Genomic DNA, 15196 nt, shown 5'->3' with positions numbered 1-15196 from the left:
GCAAAATGCTTGAGGATGCGCATTCCCATATCAAAACCGCGGCCATTATTCCAAACTCATCAAGTTGTACACATTAAAGATGTGCGGTTTTTCTGTATATCGATTATACCTCAATAAAGCTGTTAAAAAAAACATACAGCCTTCACCAAAACCAGAAATAAGAAGTATATGTCATTATATTGCCTCTACAATGTGAAATACAAAATGACCCTTCATAAGCCCTACAGATTTGGTTATTCTGAAGCCAGGAGATAACGTTTCTAAAATATTCCCTTATATTTCCTAAAGTCAAAGTTGAATGCAACAACTTCGTGAATAAATAAAAACCACTGAATTGGAGAGTTTAAAATGGTGAATTTCACAGTATGTGAATTCTAATGTAAGTCTACAGTTTGGTGTACTAAAAGTAAATGAAAGCAAAGAGAATTTCTCTAGGGTGAGGTGAAGCAGGGATGAAGAATACAAAAGAAAAGAAATAAAACTATTTCCTAAAACAAACAGAAAAGAGCCTTTAGTATTTAAAAAACTAAATCACCAAAGATTCAATTGAGAATAATTTTACTGGTAGAATTAGAATTGTTATGCCAAAACAGCCAGAACGAGGAACATCACACAAATTACCTTAGGCAGGCCAATCTCATCCATGGCATTCAACCACTGAATCACATTATCAGTGTGTCTAAAGTGGAGGCCAGTTGCCTAGAACAAAGAAGAGACCATTAGGCACTGGTGGCAATAGCGAAGGAAACACTAAATTAAAACTCTCCTTGCAAAAGTTTCCCTGTGAGACTTTACAAGGTCCCCTTAAATTTAAGGTCTGTCTATAGCATCACGTTCACATTCCAATCCCAAGAAGCCAAATGCTCCTCTCAGCTCTTCTCACTTAAGAACCATCTGAAGAACCATCCTGTGTATAGTGCGCTTGACAGAACACAGTCTTTGGGATTCACCTATCTGGGATTCAATTCCTGGCAACACTGGGCAAGTCACTCCACCCTTTGGAGTCTGAGTTTCCTCATCTGTAACACTTACTTTATATGTTTGTTGTGAAGATTAAATGAGAAAATGTACATATAGCACTCAATGTGGTGTCTGGCGGGTAGAAGATACAAAACGACAGATATTTTTAAATCTATCAGTTAGGGTTTTCATACTACACACACAAATATCCCCCTCTCAACCTCTAAGTCTCATTTTTCAGCAACATTTCCTCTAAAGAGGGCTGGAGGGGTGGACTGTTGTTTTCGTTGTTGCTGCAGTCTCCACTCTTCCTTTTAGTCTGGCTATTCTGTCAGGCATTTTGGAGACTCAGCACAGCAGCTCAGAGTCGTCTCCAGAATAACTGCTTATTTAAAACAATATATAAATCTTTGCTTTTTGATTAAGAAAAGTTCCTCTTTGAGATGTTAATTTTGGCTTAGAACCTACATCATCTTTGTTTTCCTTTGAATTTAAACATAAAACAGAAAAATCTCCTTTGACTGTCTCATCTTTGCTTCAATTCTTCTGGCCCAATTCTTACAGCTGATCATTCTTACATTTGCTCTTGGTTTTGCAATCTTCCAGTATCTTTTATACTCTCCTGTGAGGAAAGCTCCTCACAGAAGCTCTGTAGACAATAGGATCTGGTCCTTGTCAACATCCCAACTCAATCAAGCCGTCTTCTTTTGTAGGGCCGTGGGCCACAACAACCAAATCCTTTCACTTCTCTCTCAATTTTCTGAAATTGGATCGCTTTCCCATTTTACCTTGAACTCTAACATCACAGGGTGATCTTTTCTCCTAAAGTTGCTATTGCTTTCAATTTGCCAACAAATCTCAGTGCTTGGTTAACATTAAAGCAGTAATTCCTCTAGTTACTTCCTCTACCTTCTAAGAAATAAAAAATTCATCAAGAACCATGAAAATTTCTAGAAAACACATCATCATAAGAATTGTACCAGAAACATAGACTGCTACAGTTCTTTTACTACTCTATCTTGACTCTGCACTATTTCCTCTACTCTGCCAGGTATTTTATTTTGTAGGAACACACATACTTACACATATTTCTCAATTACTCTTACGCAGGATAAAGTAGGCTAACCTTCTCTCTCAAGTTCACAGAAATGTAAGCACCAAGCAAGGACGGGCTCACCTTGTATCTGGTCTGCTCTCGGTCGTAGATTTTCTTCAGGGACACCACTTTGGGAGAGAAGAAGTTGCCCAGCTTGGCAAGGTAGACCCCGTTCCTAAGCCCCTCCTCCAGCTCTGTGGTGGGCGGCAGCTCCTCCCCGAGGCATGCTTCCATCCACCTGCACAAAAGGAGAGAGGTCGTGAGAACGGAGAGCGAAGGTCTGGACGCTCTCTTCCTGAGAGATTTTAAACTTAATTTCCATTTTCCTTGGAGTTTAAGTGAAACTCAGCAACGCTCTTTTAAGATTCAATTTCACACACCCCCGTCCTGGCTCAGTCGTCCTGGCCCAGTCGGGTCTCAGGGAGAGGGAACTTAAAATTCCTTAGCATAAATGCCACCTTCTTCTCTACCATACTTTCCTCTCCTGCAGCCACAGAGCTGGCTGGCTCCCCAGATCCTTACTGCCCATGAACCTCAGGCTCCTTTCCTTACTCCTTAAATTACTCCTTAAGAACTCCTAGGAAAAATCATCTGTAACTAAAGCCACCGCCTCAACTGTTCAGAAACTTAAATTTGTTGCTGAAGTTATCTGCTGGTTTCAGAATCCACAGTGAATTTCTAGGTTCAGGTTTTAAGGTTGTCTTGGGATTACCGAAATAGTCAGTATCTCAGCTAAAACACTGAAGGAAACACCAGTGAAAAGAGTGAAAACGAATTCTGACGCGCTTTTTGGAGCAAGTGGGGAGCAGGATCTAAAGGGGAGAGGAAAACTCTATTTCCCCCTCGAACACCTCGCATGAGGCTTCAGGAAAGCCCAAGAGAAAACCAAGTTTATTTTCTACCAACAGAAATGTAGGTAGCTAAAAATCACTTAGGGCAATGGTTTTAAACCATTTTTTGAGTCACAGAAACCTTTGAATATCTAAAGAAAGACATAGATCCTTTCCCAGAAAAAAAATGTATGTACAGTTAAATTTAATATATAATTTCAGAAATTTCATTGACCTCACATCAAAAACCCCTAATTTAAAATTATTCTACTCAAATTTTACAAGGCTGATGTTATCCCCACATTCTTCACCATACTGGGGGAAAAAATTCCCAAAATACTAGATGCTGCCTGGTCTTTTTCACTAGTGATCTTTGAAAAGCCAAATGAAAACAAAAAATCCAAAGATACAGAAGACTGAAGTAAAAACTAGATTTACTGCAAAACAGGACAACATAAAAATGAAACATTTATAATGTTCATTGATATATAGAAGTAAATTAAAAGGTAAATAACACTGGAAGAAACATTTAAAAACTATATTTTATACACACACACACACATCTCCATGAAAATTTATATGAAAATACTAACATACCAATAGAAAAAGAGGCCAAATGTAGACACAGTTACGATCCTATTTATGTGTGTTTTTATAAAATTCTTTACATTAATAAAATTGCATGAAAGATATACAAGAGTTTGAATTTACCATACTTTTATAAATCAGAATAAAATTTTTTGTATTAATTCTGTTTTCAAATTGAGATTACTGCTCAGAATCATTAAAAAAAATAAGAAGGGAAAGTAAGTACTGAATAAAAACTGGCTGGATATATAAATGGGCCAGAGAATGACCTCCTGTACCCAATAAGTTTCCTCCTCTGGCTTTTCCTTCAGGTAGCAGAACTTAAACGTCAGTTGGGGGGGGGGGGGGGGGACGGACGGACACAATGAGTTTTCCAGAAGAGTTGCTATAGTAACTAAATTAGATACCAATTTCTAACAGCTCCAAAATCCAAGCTCTACCTTTGCAAGGGCCTAAAGACCAGAAGGGTCATGTGGAAAAGAACGCAGGTGGCTGGTTTGGAAAGAGCTGTAGTCCAAGTACACATCTCACATAATGGTCCCTCCAATACTTTACTGCTGAAAAAGACACGCAAACAGCTCCTGGCAACCCCAGCCCTCAGGGGACAGTCTAACCTGTGCTCTCAGTAACAGGCACAAACCTAGAACAGCTCTAGTCTAAGCCCAAACCAGCCCTTTACCACATAATAGGATGAAGGAAAATCACTTATTTTCTTCTCAAAATGAGAACTCACAGGGGAGACTGGCCACGCAGCAGGGAGGTGCTCTTCCTTCCATCAGAGCCAGTGACCAGAGGTGCGAGCTTCTCCTCCTCTCTGAGATTACTAGATGAAACCCAGGCAAAAGGAAGGACCGCGGCAAGAACCCAGCAATCCTTCACCTCTGCCTTTCCCCGTCTAACTCTACACAACAGTCTACAGTGGAGTAAAACACCCTGACATCACGCAGGTGTCAGGCCAAGAGAAGAGCCCATTGTGATCTGGTGCAAAGGGGTAAGCAGAGAGGGAGAGCTGGAATAATTGGGCAAAACACAGCCGTGTCTCTAAACAACTCTCCCAAACCCAGAGCAGCCCTCCAAGCAACCACACGTGGGGCTCACCCTCTAGTCTAAGCGCTGTTTCGCAACTCTGGTTTGTTTATAAGAATGAAATAAATTAAATCAGGACCAAGTTGCTTCGAAAAATTAAGAGCATTAAGTACGGTGCTATGTTACTAAAATTTATTATATTAGCAGAAGTTCAGATTCTACTAGAATTCCAAGAAGAGATAACAAACTCCCCCTTCTGTCCTTTTCTATAGCCCATCTGAGATGTCCCCCCGTCACTAAATCACAGAATCACAGAACGTGAGAGGCCAGGAACTGAAGGCACTCCTAAGGCAAATCCCTTTGGTTTTTTCCCCCAATATAATACATATCCATTAAAGAAAATTATTAAACATTTCTCAATATTTTATGAATATTTTCCATGTTATTATATAGTTTCCAAAGACTTTAAGTTATATAAAAATTCCATCAAGTGCTTAATCAGTCACCTATGTTGGACACTCATGTCATTTCTAAACGTTTTCAACCATTTAAATAATACCACAAGGAACAACTTTGTGCACAGTGTTTTTCTGTATTTGGAATTCCTAAAGAGAGGTCTTTAGAAGTATAACGCAAAAATTTAAAATTATGAACATTAAAAGAAAATTTTATTGCCCAAAAACTCACCCAAAGACAGTAACTACTCGCACAACCCCCTCATTTTACGAATCAGAACAAGGTCTATCCAAGGTCACCTGCTGGCTAGTGCAAAGGTGCAATACCAGGACCCTGAGTCCCAGTGCAGAATCCTCACCATACCACTCTTGCCCTTACCACATCACCCCAAAGCCTAACAGGGCCCAGCTCCACAAGGCAAAGTTTCAGATGTCCCACGCAGGGTAAAAGGCTGATATCTTTCGACATCCCGTCCACTTAATAGAGGATTTTAGTTCAACTGTAAGTCCACCAGTGACTATCAACTCAGACACAAACCTTTCTTACAAAACTCAAGCATTTAATTTAATTAGCTTTATATAAATACATTTTAAAATAAATCTAAGCATGGATCCCTACCTTACACTATACACAAAAACCAGCTCAAAATGGGTTAAAGACTTGAAGCTGAGACCTGAAACCATCAACTCCTACAAGAAAACATAGGCGGTAAGCTCCTTGACACAGGTCTTGGCTATGATCTCTCGAATCTGACCTCGGAAGCAAAGGCAAAAACAAACAAGTGGGACTACATCAAGCTAAAAAGCTTCTGCACAGCAAAGGAAAACATCAACAAAATGAAAAGGTGGCCTACTGAATGGGACAAAATATTTGCAAATCATATGTCTGATAAAGGGTTAATATCCAAAATACATAAAGAACTCATACAACTCAGTAGCAAAGAAACAAACAATCCAAATAAAAAATGGACAGAGGGGCCGGCCCGGTGGCACATGGTTAAGTTCATGCACTACGCTCTGGCAGCCCAGGGTTCAGAGGTTCAGATCCTGGGCATGGACCTAGCACCGCTCGTCAAGCCACACTGTGGTGGCATCCCACGTGAAACAGAGGAAGATCGGCACAGATGTTAGCTCAGGGCCAATCTTCCTCACAAAAAAAGGGGGGGGGGGCACAGAGGAAATGAATAGACATTTTTCCAAAGAAGACATACAAATGGCCCACAGGTACATGAAAAGGCTCAACATCAGTAATCAGCAGGGAAATTCAAATCAAAACCACAATGAGATATCACCTCATATCTGTTAGAATAGCTTTTCTCAAAAAGACAAGAGGTAAGTGCTGGAAGACCCTTGTGCACTAGGGTGGGACTGTAAATTGGTGCGGCCAATATGGAGGCAATACTGAAGTTCCTCAAAAAACCACAAAGAGAACTGCCATATGGTCCAGCAATCCCGCTTCTGAGTATTTAGTCAAAGGAAATGAAAACAGGATCTCGAAGATATATTTGTACTTCCATGTTCAGCGCAGCATTATTCACAAAAGCCAAGATATGGAAACAACCTAAGTGTCCATCACAGCTGAATGGATAAAGAAGATGTGGTATATGTGTGTGTGTACACACACACACACACAGAGGAATATCATTCAACCATGAGAAAGAAGGAAATCCTGCCATTTGTGACGACACAGATGGACACTGAGGGCATTATGCTAAGTGAAATAAGTCAGACAGAGAAAGATAAATACTACATGGTGTCACTTATATGTGGAAACAAAAAAAAGTCGTAACTCACAAAAACAGAATAGAAAGTGGTTTCCAGGGGGTAAGAGGTAAGGAAAATAAGGAGAGGTTGGTAAAAGTGTACAAACTTTCAGCGATACAATGAATCAGGTCCAAGGATCTGAAGTAAAGCATGGTGACTAGAGTTGACAACACTGTATTATACAACTGAAATCTGCTAAGAGAGTAGAAATTAAATGTTCTCACCAAAACAAAAGAAAGAAAAAAAGGGAAAGAAATATATAAGTTGATGGATGTGTTCATTAACTAGATGAGGGAACCCTTTCACAATGTGTGCACATAGCAAATTACCACGATGCATACTTTAAATATTTTACAATTCTCTATGTTAATTACACCTCAATAAAGCTGAAATAAAAAATAAAATAAATCTATGCGCAAAAGAAAACTCTTTGGCCAACACAAGTTTTTACCAATTCTCACCTTTAACAATATTCTGTCTCAACAATATTCACAGATTCTCACAGTTGGAAGGCTCACTAAAGATCTTCTACTAGTCTACCCCAACATTTCCACCCTCCTCTCACTTCCCATTCTCACTTTCTCTCCCACTTTAATGCTTGAATGCTCCCAAAACATCTCAGCCAAATCATGACACAGGCTGAGCCTGAACACTGCTGCTGACGTGGAATCAAACACTCAAGTCAACTCATTTCATTTCTGGATTCTAGTAGCCAAAAGTTTTCAAGCCGGAATCAGTTCCCATTGGCACCTAAGCTGCCTTCTGGAGCAAGACAACATATGGAGTTAAAATATAATGTGACCAGTGCTGGCCAGAGACTTTAAAAGATCTGGATTTATATCCTATCTCTGTCATTTATCAAGACAGCAAGTCACTTAACCAGTTTCTTCATTTGTTGCATAGGAATAACAATACTTTCCAAACAGGTCTGTTGCCGAGGATTAAGTAAGACTGCATGTGAAGTGCAGAGCTAGCACAGTGCTTGGCTGGATATTAAAAAATATTTGTGGGGCTGGCCCCGTGGCCAAGTGGTTAAGTTCGTGCACTCCGCTGCAGGCGGCCCAGTGTTTCGTTGGTTCGAATCCTGGGTGCGGACATGGCACTGCTCATCGAGCCATGCTGGGGCAGCGTCCCACATGCCACAGCTAGAAGGACCCACAACGAAGAATATACAACTATGTACTGGGGGGCTTTGAGGAGAAAAAGGAAATAAATAAAATATTTAAAAATATATATATATTTGTGCTGGGGCCAGCCTGGCGGCATAGCGGTTAAGTTCGCACGTTCTGCTTCGGCGGCCCGGGGTTTGCCAGTTCAGATCCTGGGTGCGGACCTGCGCACTGCTTGACAAGCCATGCTGTGGGAGGCACCCCGCAAATAAAGTAGAGGAAGATGGGCACAGATGTTAGCTCAGGGCCAGACTTTCTCAGCAAAAAGAGGAGGATTGGCAGCAGACGTTAGCTCAGGGCTAATCTTCCTCAAAAAATATATATATATTTGTGCTTTTCCTCCTCTCCCCTCCTATGATGAGTCACATGCTGACACCTCTGTAAGTAAAATGATTCTGGTTCCTTCAAGCATTCTCTGTAAAAAGGGAATGAGCATAGCATCTACCTCTTGAGATGGCTGTGAGGATTAAGAGATAACACATATAATGTGTTAAGAACAGTAACTGGAATCCAGTAAGCACTCACAGTGTCAGCTGGTATTACCAGCAGTGTTAGACTTAACTTTCTGGCCCCTCGCATCTTTCTCACTCACCCCTAACATTCTCCAACCGAACACAAAGTTCCAGGTATGGTCTGACCGAAATGGAACAGGATGATCACCTTCCTTCTTCTGAAGACTCCATAACCACAAACCAAGCCTCAGATCAAATTATTTTGTTACGCTTTTCCAACCAACTGAAACTCTTGGTACTTTTTTCCCCAAATATGCAGCTGCTAAACCCTCTCTCTCTAATTCCATATTAGAACCATTACTTGCACTCATCTCTAGTTATATTTCATGCTCGATTCAGCCCATTGTCCCTAATGTCAGCATCTTTGGGGATCTGAATTCTGTTACCCAAAATATAAACTTCTCTTCCAGCTTCACATCATCCACAAATATCAATGGGTTTTAAAGAACGAGGAGGAGCTTACCAAGCGGGCCAGGCAAAGAAGGCCTCCAAGGAGAAGAAATACTGTGAACAAAGGCGGGGAGGCGTGAGAAAACCAGGTGGGTTACGAAATAGCTCAGCACTGCCATTGCTGGAAGGGAGAGCGGAGGGAACAGTGGAAGGTGAGGGAGAAACACGAGCAGGCTGGATCACGCAAGGTTTGCCGTCAAGCTAAGAAAGCTGCCCCTCATCCTAGTCGAGAGGGGCGCCGAAGGATTTTAAGAGGAACGCCCTGTGTTTTGGAAAATCACGTTAGCAAGAATGCATGCTTTTTCAAATCTTTTTTCATTAGCAAACAAGTACAAATGTTTCAACAAATGAGTCACTTTTAAAAAAAGTTCTGAGAACACCAGACCAGGTGGTGACATCAGCACCCCGACCTGTGATCAGGACTCAGCCACGGCCACAAGTACAGCTCGGCGACAAAACTCATTCTCACAAGAGGTGAAGAAAGTGGACAGGAGAGTTCTTAGTCCTGCCCCTCACAACAAGGGACATAAACTTCAACATTTTCTCCTCCTCAACTTTAACCCCAGAACTGCTTTAGCAAATCTAACTCAAATGAAAATTATTAAAAAAAGAAAAGAAAAAGGTGATATCAGAGCTGAAACACAACTACTAAATAGGAAAACAGTAACATCTGAATGGTTCATTTTCAATATAAATAACACTCAAAAATAATCTCTAAGCTCACACAGCAGATATTAAGCTAAACACTCTGCCTGTGTTATCTCACCTGATCCTTGCAACAACCACACAAGTAAGCGGGATTGTTCTGACTTCACAGATAAGGACGCCATGGGCTTTAAAAGTAAAACTAACCTGTCCAAGATCACCCAGCTGGTAAGTGGCTGAGCTCCCAGGTGAACCCAAGTTGGTGTGATTCTAAAACTCACACTCCACTGCTCCAATGTTTTGCCTCCTTCAAAAATAATACCAGCTGCCACCTCCCGACCGCTCACTAGCAAAGTCTCAAAGTCCTGAAGCGCCCACACCACAGCACACAGCCTCACTAACACTTGCTCCGTCGAGTGCCAAGGAGAGGGGAGTATTAAGTATTAAACACTGGTGATGTTGACACAATTGGCGTGAAAAATTAGTGCTTATATGAATGCCTGTCTTCAATATAATTACATAATAATTCTTGTAATTCGTACCTTTCATATTCACCTATTTTTATAAAGCTTTGTTTTATTCATATTTTAAACCAATTTTCCAAAAAACTATCTACTTCGACAGCCACGTATCCATTCAGGAAACAGTGCTAATGGACCACTCTGTGCAACCTTATCAGTGGCACAGCATGTGCTGAATACCACCAGTCCCCACCTTCAAGACCACCCTGTGGGAAAGAGATGTCTAAACAATGAGCTATAACGAGGAGATGATATTTGAAGCAGGCTTTTGTAAGACAAATTGTGTTTAAAGAGGTGAAAAATGGGAAAAGAAGACATTTAAGATACAGGAAACAGTGTAAACAAAGGGCCCATGAAAACAAATGGCATACTTAGGGAATGACAAATCACTGTGGTAGAAGAGATGGACATGCATCTAGAATATGAGCACTTTCTCTTTTTTTTGCTGAGGAAGATTCGCCCTGAGCTAACATCCACTACCAATCTTCCTGTTTTTGTATGTGAGCCACTGCAACAGCATGGCCACTGACAGACGAGTGGTGTAGGTCTAAACTGGGGAACCAAACCAGGGCCGCTGAGGCAGGGCGAGCCGACCTTACCACCAGGCCACTGGGGCTGGCCCCGGAACAGCAGTATTTTAATCTGGAGGTAATGGGAACCATGGAAGTTTTCAAGTAGAAGAATGGCTTGGTTGGATCTGAGACAGAATGGTAATGAGGGCGATACTGTGGAAGACAGACTGCAGGGAGAAATATTAAGAACTATACCCGAAATCCAGGTGAGAGATAACAAGGTCTTTAACTAGGGCAATGGCAGAAACAGGAAGAAAAATGAAGAATAATCACAAAGGAAGCACTGACCCCATTTGACAGTCTGTTAGATGGGCTGAAGAGGGGTTAGAAGGGCACTGGGGAAGACGACGGCTTTACAGACAACTGGAAAAGAGACAGAAAGCAAAGCTAACTCCTCACCTGATATTTTCCTACCGACAATAAACACCAAACAGATTAGGGATTTTAAAAAATAAAAAAATAAAAGGAAGAAGAAATATAAACGAATGGCTGTACTTGAAATGGTAACGGCCTTTCCAAACAAGACTATAAAGGCAGAAATCAGAAAGGAAAAGATAAATTGGCTACATAAAACATATTTAAACCTCTATCAGGCAATTAAAAAAACAACTTAAAAGGAAAGAAATTGGAGGGGAAATTTACAACACACAACAACGAGCTAATATTGTCCTATAATCTTTATATATATGTACATTCTTATACACGAATTAAATGACAACTATTTCCTTACAAAAATGGGCTAGAAACACAAATAGGCAACTGACAAAACAATACAAATGGCGAGTAATTATACGAAAAATTTTTAATCTCACTCCTAATCAAAGAAGTGCAAATTAAAGTAACAGTATCACCATTTCAGCTATCAGACTGGCAAAGATTTAAAAAAAAAAAAAAGTAACATTATTGTCCGGTATCTGGGGAAACTCCACATTCTTACACTGTTCCAGAAGAAAATGTGGCAACACATACCATCTATAGTAAACTTGCAGAAACTTCTATAAAAGGAAAACAGTCTATTTTATTTTTAAAAGATGACTTGGTGACTTGCGACATGGATGACTAAATAAAAGATGATGCCATTAAACAAGACTGGGGACACCAGGAGAAGCAGGCCAGAATGATAAATTCATGCCTGCAACATGTTCAGCTTGACATGTCAATGGGACATCCAGGTAGGGACATCCTGCAGGCTGTTGGAAAGACAGGTCTGAAAAATTCAGGAGAGACACCAGGTTGGAGACCCAGATGTGAAAAGTGGCACCACAGGAGTGGATGAGCTCCCCAGAGACACAGATTGTACAGAAAAATAAAAAACGTCAAGGAGTGTGCCTCAGAGAACACCAACATTTAAGAGGTGAATATTCCAGAGAAAGAATGGTCACCATGGTAAATGAGAACCATGAGAGAATCACAGGACAGTAATCAAGGAAGAAAAAATTTTCAGGAAGCTGGGAGGTCACCAACTCAAATGCTGCAGAGATGTGTGGCAAAGAGAAAAGGATAAGGCAAATAAGGAAGAAGGTCATCTGTGACCCCAGCTGGCGGGATCTCAGTGGAGTGGTGAGGCAGGAGAAGTCAGATCACTCTAACTAGGAAAGTAACTAGAAGTGGGGAACTAGAACACCAAATGTAGACTTTTTCCAAGAGGCTTAAGTAGGGAAGAAGAGAACTTGGGGAAATGGAGAAAGGGTGAGTCTGAGGTGGTGGCATGTTCGGGCAAGGCGTCTCTCTCTCTCCATCTCCTTTTTTTTATTGAGAAGAGGCACTTACTTGCGGCCTGCAAAATAACAAGTGAAGGAGGGACTAAAGATACGAGAAATAAAGAACAAAAGGGGGCTGGCCCCATGGCCGAGTGGTTAAGTTCTCATACTCCACTTCAGCGGCCCAGGGTCTCTGGTTCAGATCCTGAGTGCAGACATGGCCCCACTCATCAGGCCATGCTGAGGTGGCGTCCCACATGCCACAGCTAGAGAGGGACCCACAACTAAAAATATACAACTATGTACTAGGGGGATCTGGGGAAGAAAAAGCAGAAAACAAAAACAAAAGCAAGGTTCTGAAGGATACAGGGAGCAGCTAGGTATGGAAAGCCACATACCCACTTCTTCCTTGAGAAAAGAGGGAAGGAAATAAGAATGAGCAAGAATGACCATGTTGTCTAACTAACCTCTCTCAGCTTCAGTTTCCTGTCTGTAAAAGAATTAAGAACAATACCCGGGCTGGCCTAGTGGCCAAGTTAAGCTCACATATTCTGCTTCAGCAGCCCAGGGTTTCACCGGTTCAGATCCTGGGTAAGGATATGGCACGGCTCATCAGGCCATGCTGAGGTGGCGTCCTACACAGCAGAGCCAGAAGGACATACAACTAGACCATACAACTATGTACCGGGGGGCTTTGGGGAGAAGAAGAAAAAGAAAAGACTGGCAACAGTTGTTAGCTCAGGTGCCAAACTTAAAAAAAATAAAAAATAGTACCTATTCTCATAAGGTTGTTGTGGAGATTAACTGAGATAACATATACAAACACTAGCAGGCTCTAAAAAATGGTAGCGGGGCTGGCCCCATGGCCGAGTGGTTAAGTTTGCGCGCTCCGCTTTGGCGGCCCAGGGTCTCTCTGGTTCGGATCCCGGGCACGGACATGGCACCGCTCATCAGGTCATGTTGAGGTGGCGTCCCATATGCCACAACCAGAAGGACCCACAACTAAAATATACAACTATGTACTGGGGGGATTTGGGGAGGGAAAAAAAAAAGGTAGCAATGTATTTGTGTATGCATACATAGGATGTGTGTGAAATAGCTAGATCCCAGAAACAAATCTACTTCTAGAGTCTGACACTCAGTGACTTGTGTAATACCTTCTAACTCGTCCTACTGACAACGTGTGTCAAAAGGAGCATGTACTTGGCCCTACCCATTCCAGCACTCAGTAAGACAAAGAAGTGACTATTCAGAGAACTCCACTGCGGTAAGCCTTCAAACAAGCCCAGACCAAAAGCAGATGGAGAAAAGAATCAAGGTGAGAATCTGACTTAGGGGTCTGTGAAGAGGAAACCAGTTGAACCAGTTCTGCAGAGCACATGACCTCAGCGGTTTCCCAGCTCTGTGCAATACAGAAGGGGAACAGACCAATGCCGGAACTGACTACTCCAAACCATTGAGATTCAGTTCCTCCAGGAGCAGCCCCTCCAGCACCACACCCAGCTTGCAGTGCAAATGCCCCCAAGCGCCGGGGTTACTGGCTGCTAATACCCTCCCAAGCTGGGCCGTCTGTCCTCCCAGTTAGGATTCTGCTGGGCCACTAGCGCAACTGAGCACCATCTAGGCACTGGAAACAGCCTAGCAATTTCAATATAACGTGGCAAGCAAGAACAAGCCTGAGAGGAAGAAATGTAGAGTAGTTGATAAAGCATTCCTCACCATGTGAAGAGGAGGGAATGGAGCTGGCTTCTCGGAGAAAATGGCAGTTAGGTCTTGAAGGACTCTCTGCATGTGCGTGCGCATTTGTGCGTGTGTTTTGATGAAGGAGAACATGTCAGGCCAAGGGAAGAGAATGCACAGACCCTTTGAAGGATGTGAAACAGGAATGAAATGATCAGATCTGATCTAAAACACACTCTAAACAGCATGGATGAGGAGGAGGGACCAGGAAGGCGTGAGGAAGTGCTAAGAAAGTACTACAGTAATCTAGGCCAGAAACGCTAAAAGCTTGTTTTCTAAGCCATGCAAGAAAAATGAGAAATCTTGATAGTGTCTGTCTTAAAAGAAACTTCTGAGTATAAATTAAACCAATCTACGAGCTACAGGAATAAGCAAGAAATGGAAAGGAAACTTTTTTCTTTTTCTTAAGTAACTTATTTAACCTCTGTGTTTCTTGATACCTAATACAGACCCATCCCTGAGCAAATGATTTCACTCTTTGCTGAACTGGACAAGGTACGTCAAGTCTACTTGCCAAAATTAAATGTCTAATTGTTATCACATGGTCTGACTGGTCTTACTGGGGTGATGGAAACTAGACTATGGTGACAGTTGCACCATTCGGTAAATTTACTAAAAATCATTAAGTTGTACATTAAAAACAGGAGAATTTTACAGCATGTAAAATATACTTCAATAAAAAAAAGTCCCTAGGATAACAGGATTCATTACTTACTCCCAGACCAAGACTTCAGACACAGAGCTTGGTGAAACATTACCACGTTTGATGGATCTATCCATCCATCTCTACTTTCCCATATATCACGAAGCATGAAAGCCCTTTTAACCTTAAATGAAAAAATCTTCAAACTGAGTTAAACCTAGATGATAACGAAGTCTCAGCAGCCACAGCCCAGTCGTTGCTGGTTGTGAGCAGCTCCTGAGAAAGAAACAAGTGAAAGATAGGTACACACTTCTTTGCAAAAGCAATTCCGTTGAGTCACTGCCTACTGCAGCAACTGCTAGAGCCCCAGGGTGAACAGGAGAGCCTGCAGAGCGAGCACATGTCAAAAATTTAATTTCCAGATCTAGTACTTAGTGAGAACAGATCAGGAGGAGTGGTTAACCACTACTCATGAAGGACACAGTCCTTGCGCTCTCAGGCTCACAATATATTAGGGAAGAGAAA

General features: G+C 41.7%; 1 protein-coding gene across 2 annotated transcripts in view; it reads right to left on the bottom strand.

The window, feature by feature from the left end:
- Positions 1–15196, bottom strand: part of IQGAP1 (IQ motif containing GTPase activating protein 1) — a 93287-nt gene that overhangs the window by 60411 nt on the left and 17680 nt on the right. For both annotated transcript variants that reach the window (XM_023649538.2, XM_023649552.2), the window contains 2 exons: positions 2138–2294; positions 622–699 (listed from right to left, as the gene is read on the bottom strand). In XM_023649538.2, the coding sequence (XP_023505306.1) occupies positions 622–699; positions 2138–2294 (235 nt within the window). The remainder of the gene's footprint in view (positions 1–621; positions 700–2137; positions 2295–15196) is intronic.

Source organism: Equus caballus, chromosome 1 (assembly GCF_041296265.1).
Source record: "Equus caballus isolate H_3958 breed thoroughbred chromosome 1, TB-T2T, whole genome shotgun sequence".
Classification (NCBI taxonomy): domain Eukaryota; kingdom Metazoa; phylum Chordata; class Mammalia; order Perissodactyla; family Equidae; genus Equus; species Equus caballus.
The sequence above is the reverse complement of the archived record's forward strand: the minus strand, read 5'-3'. Positions and strand labels throughout refer to the sequence as shown.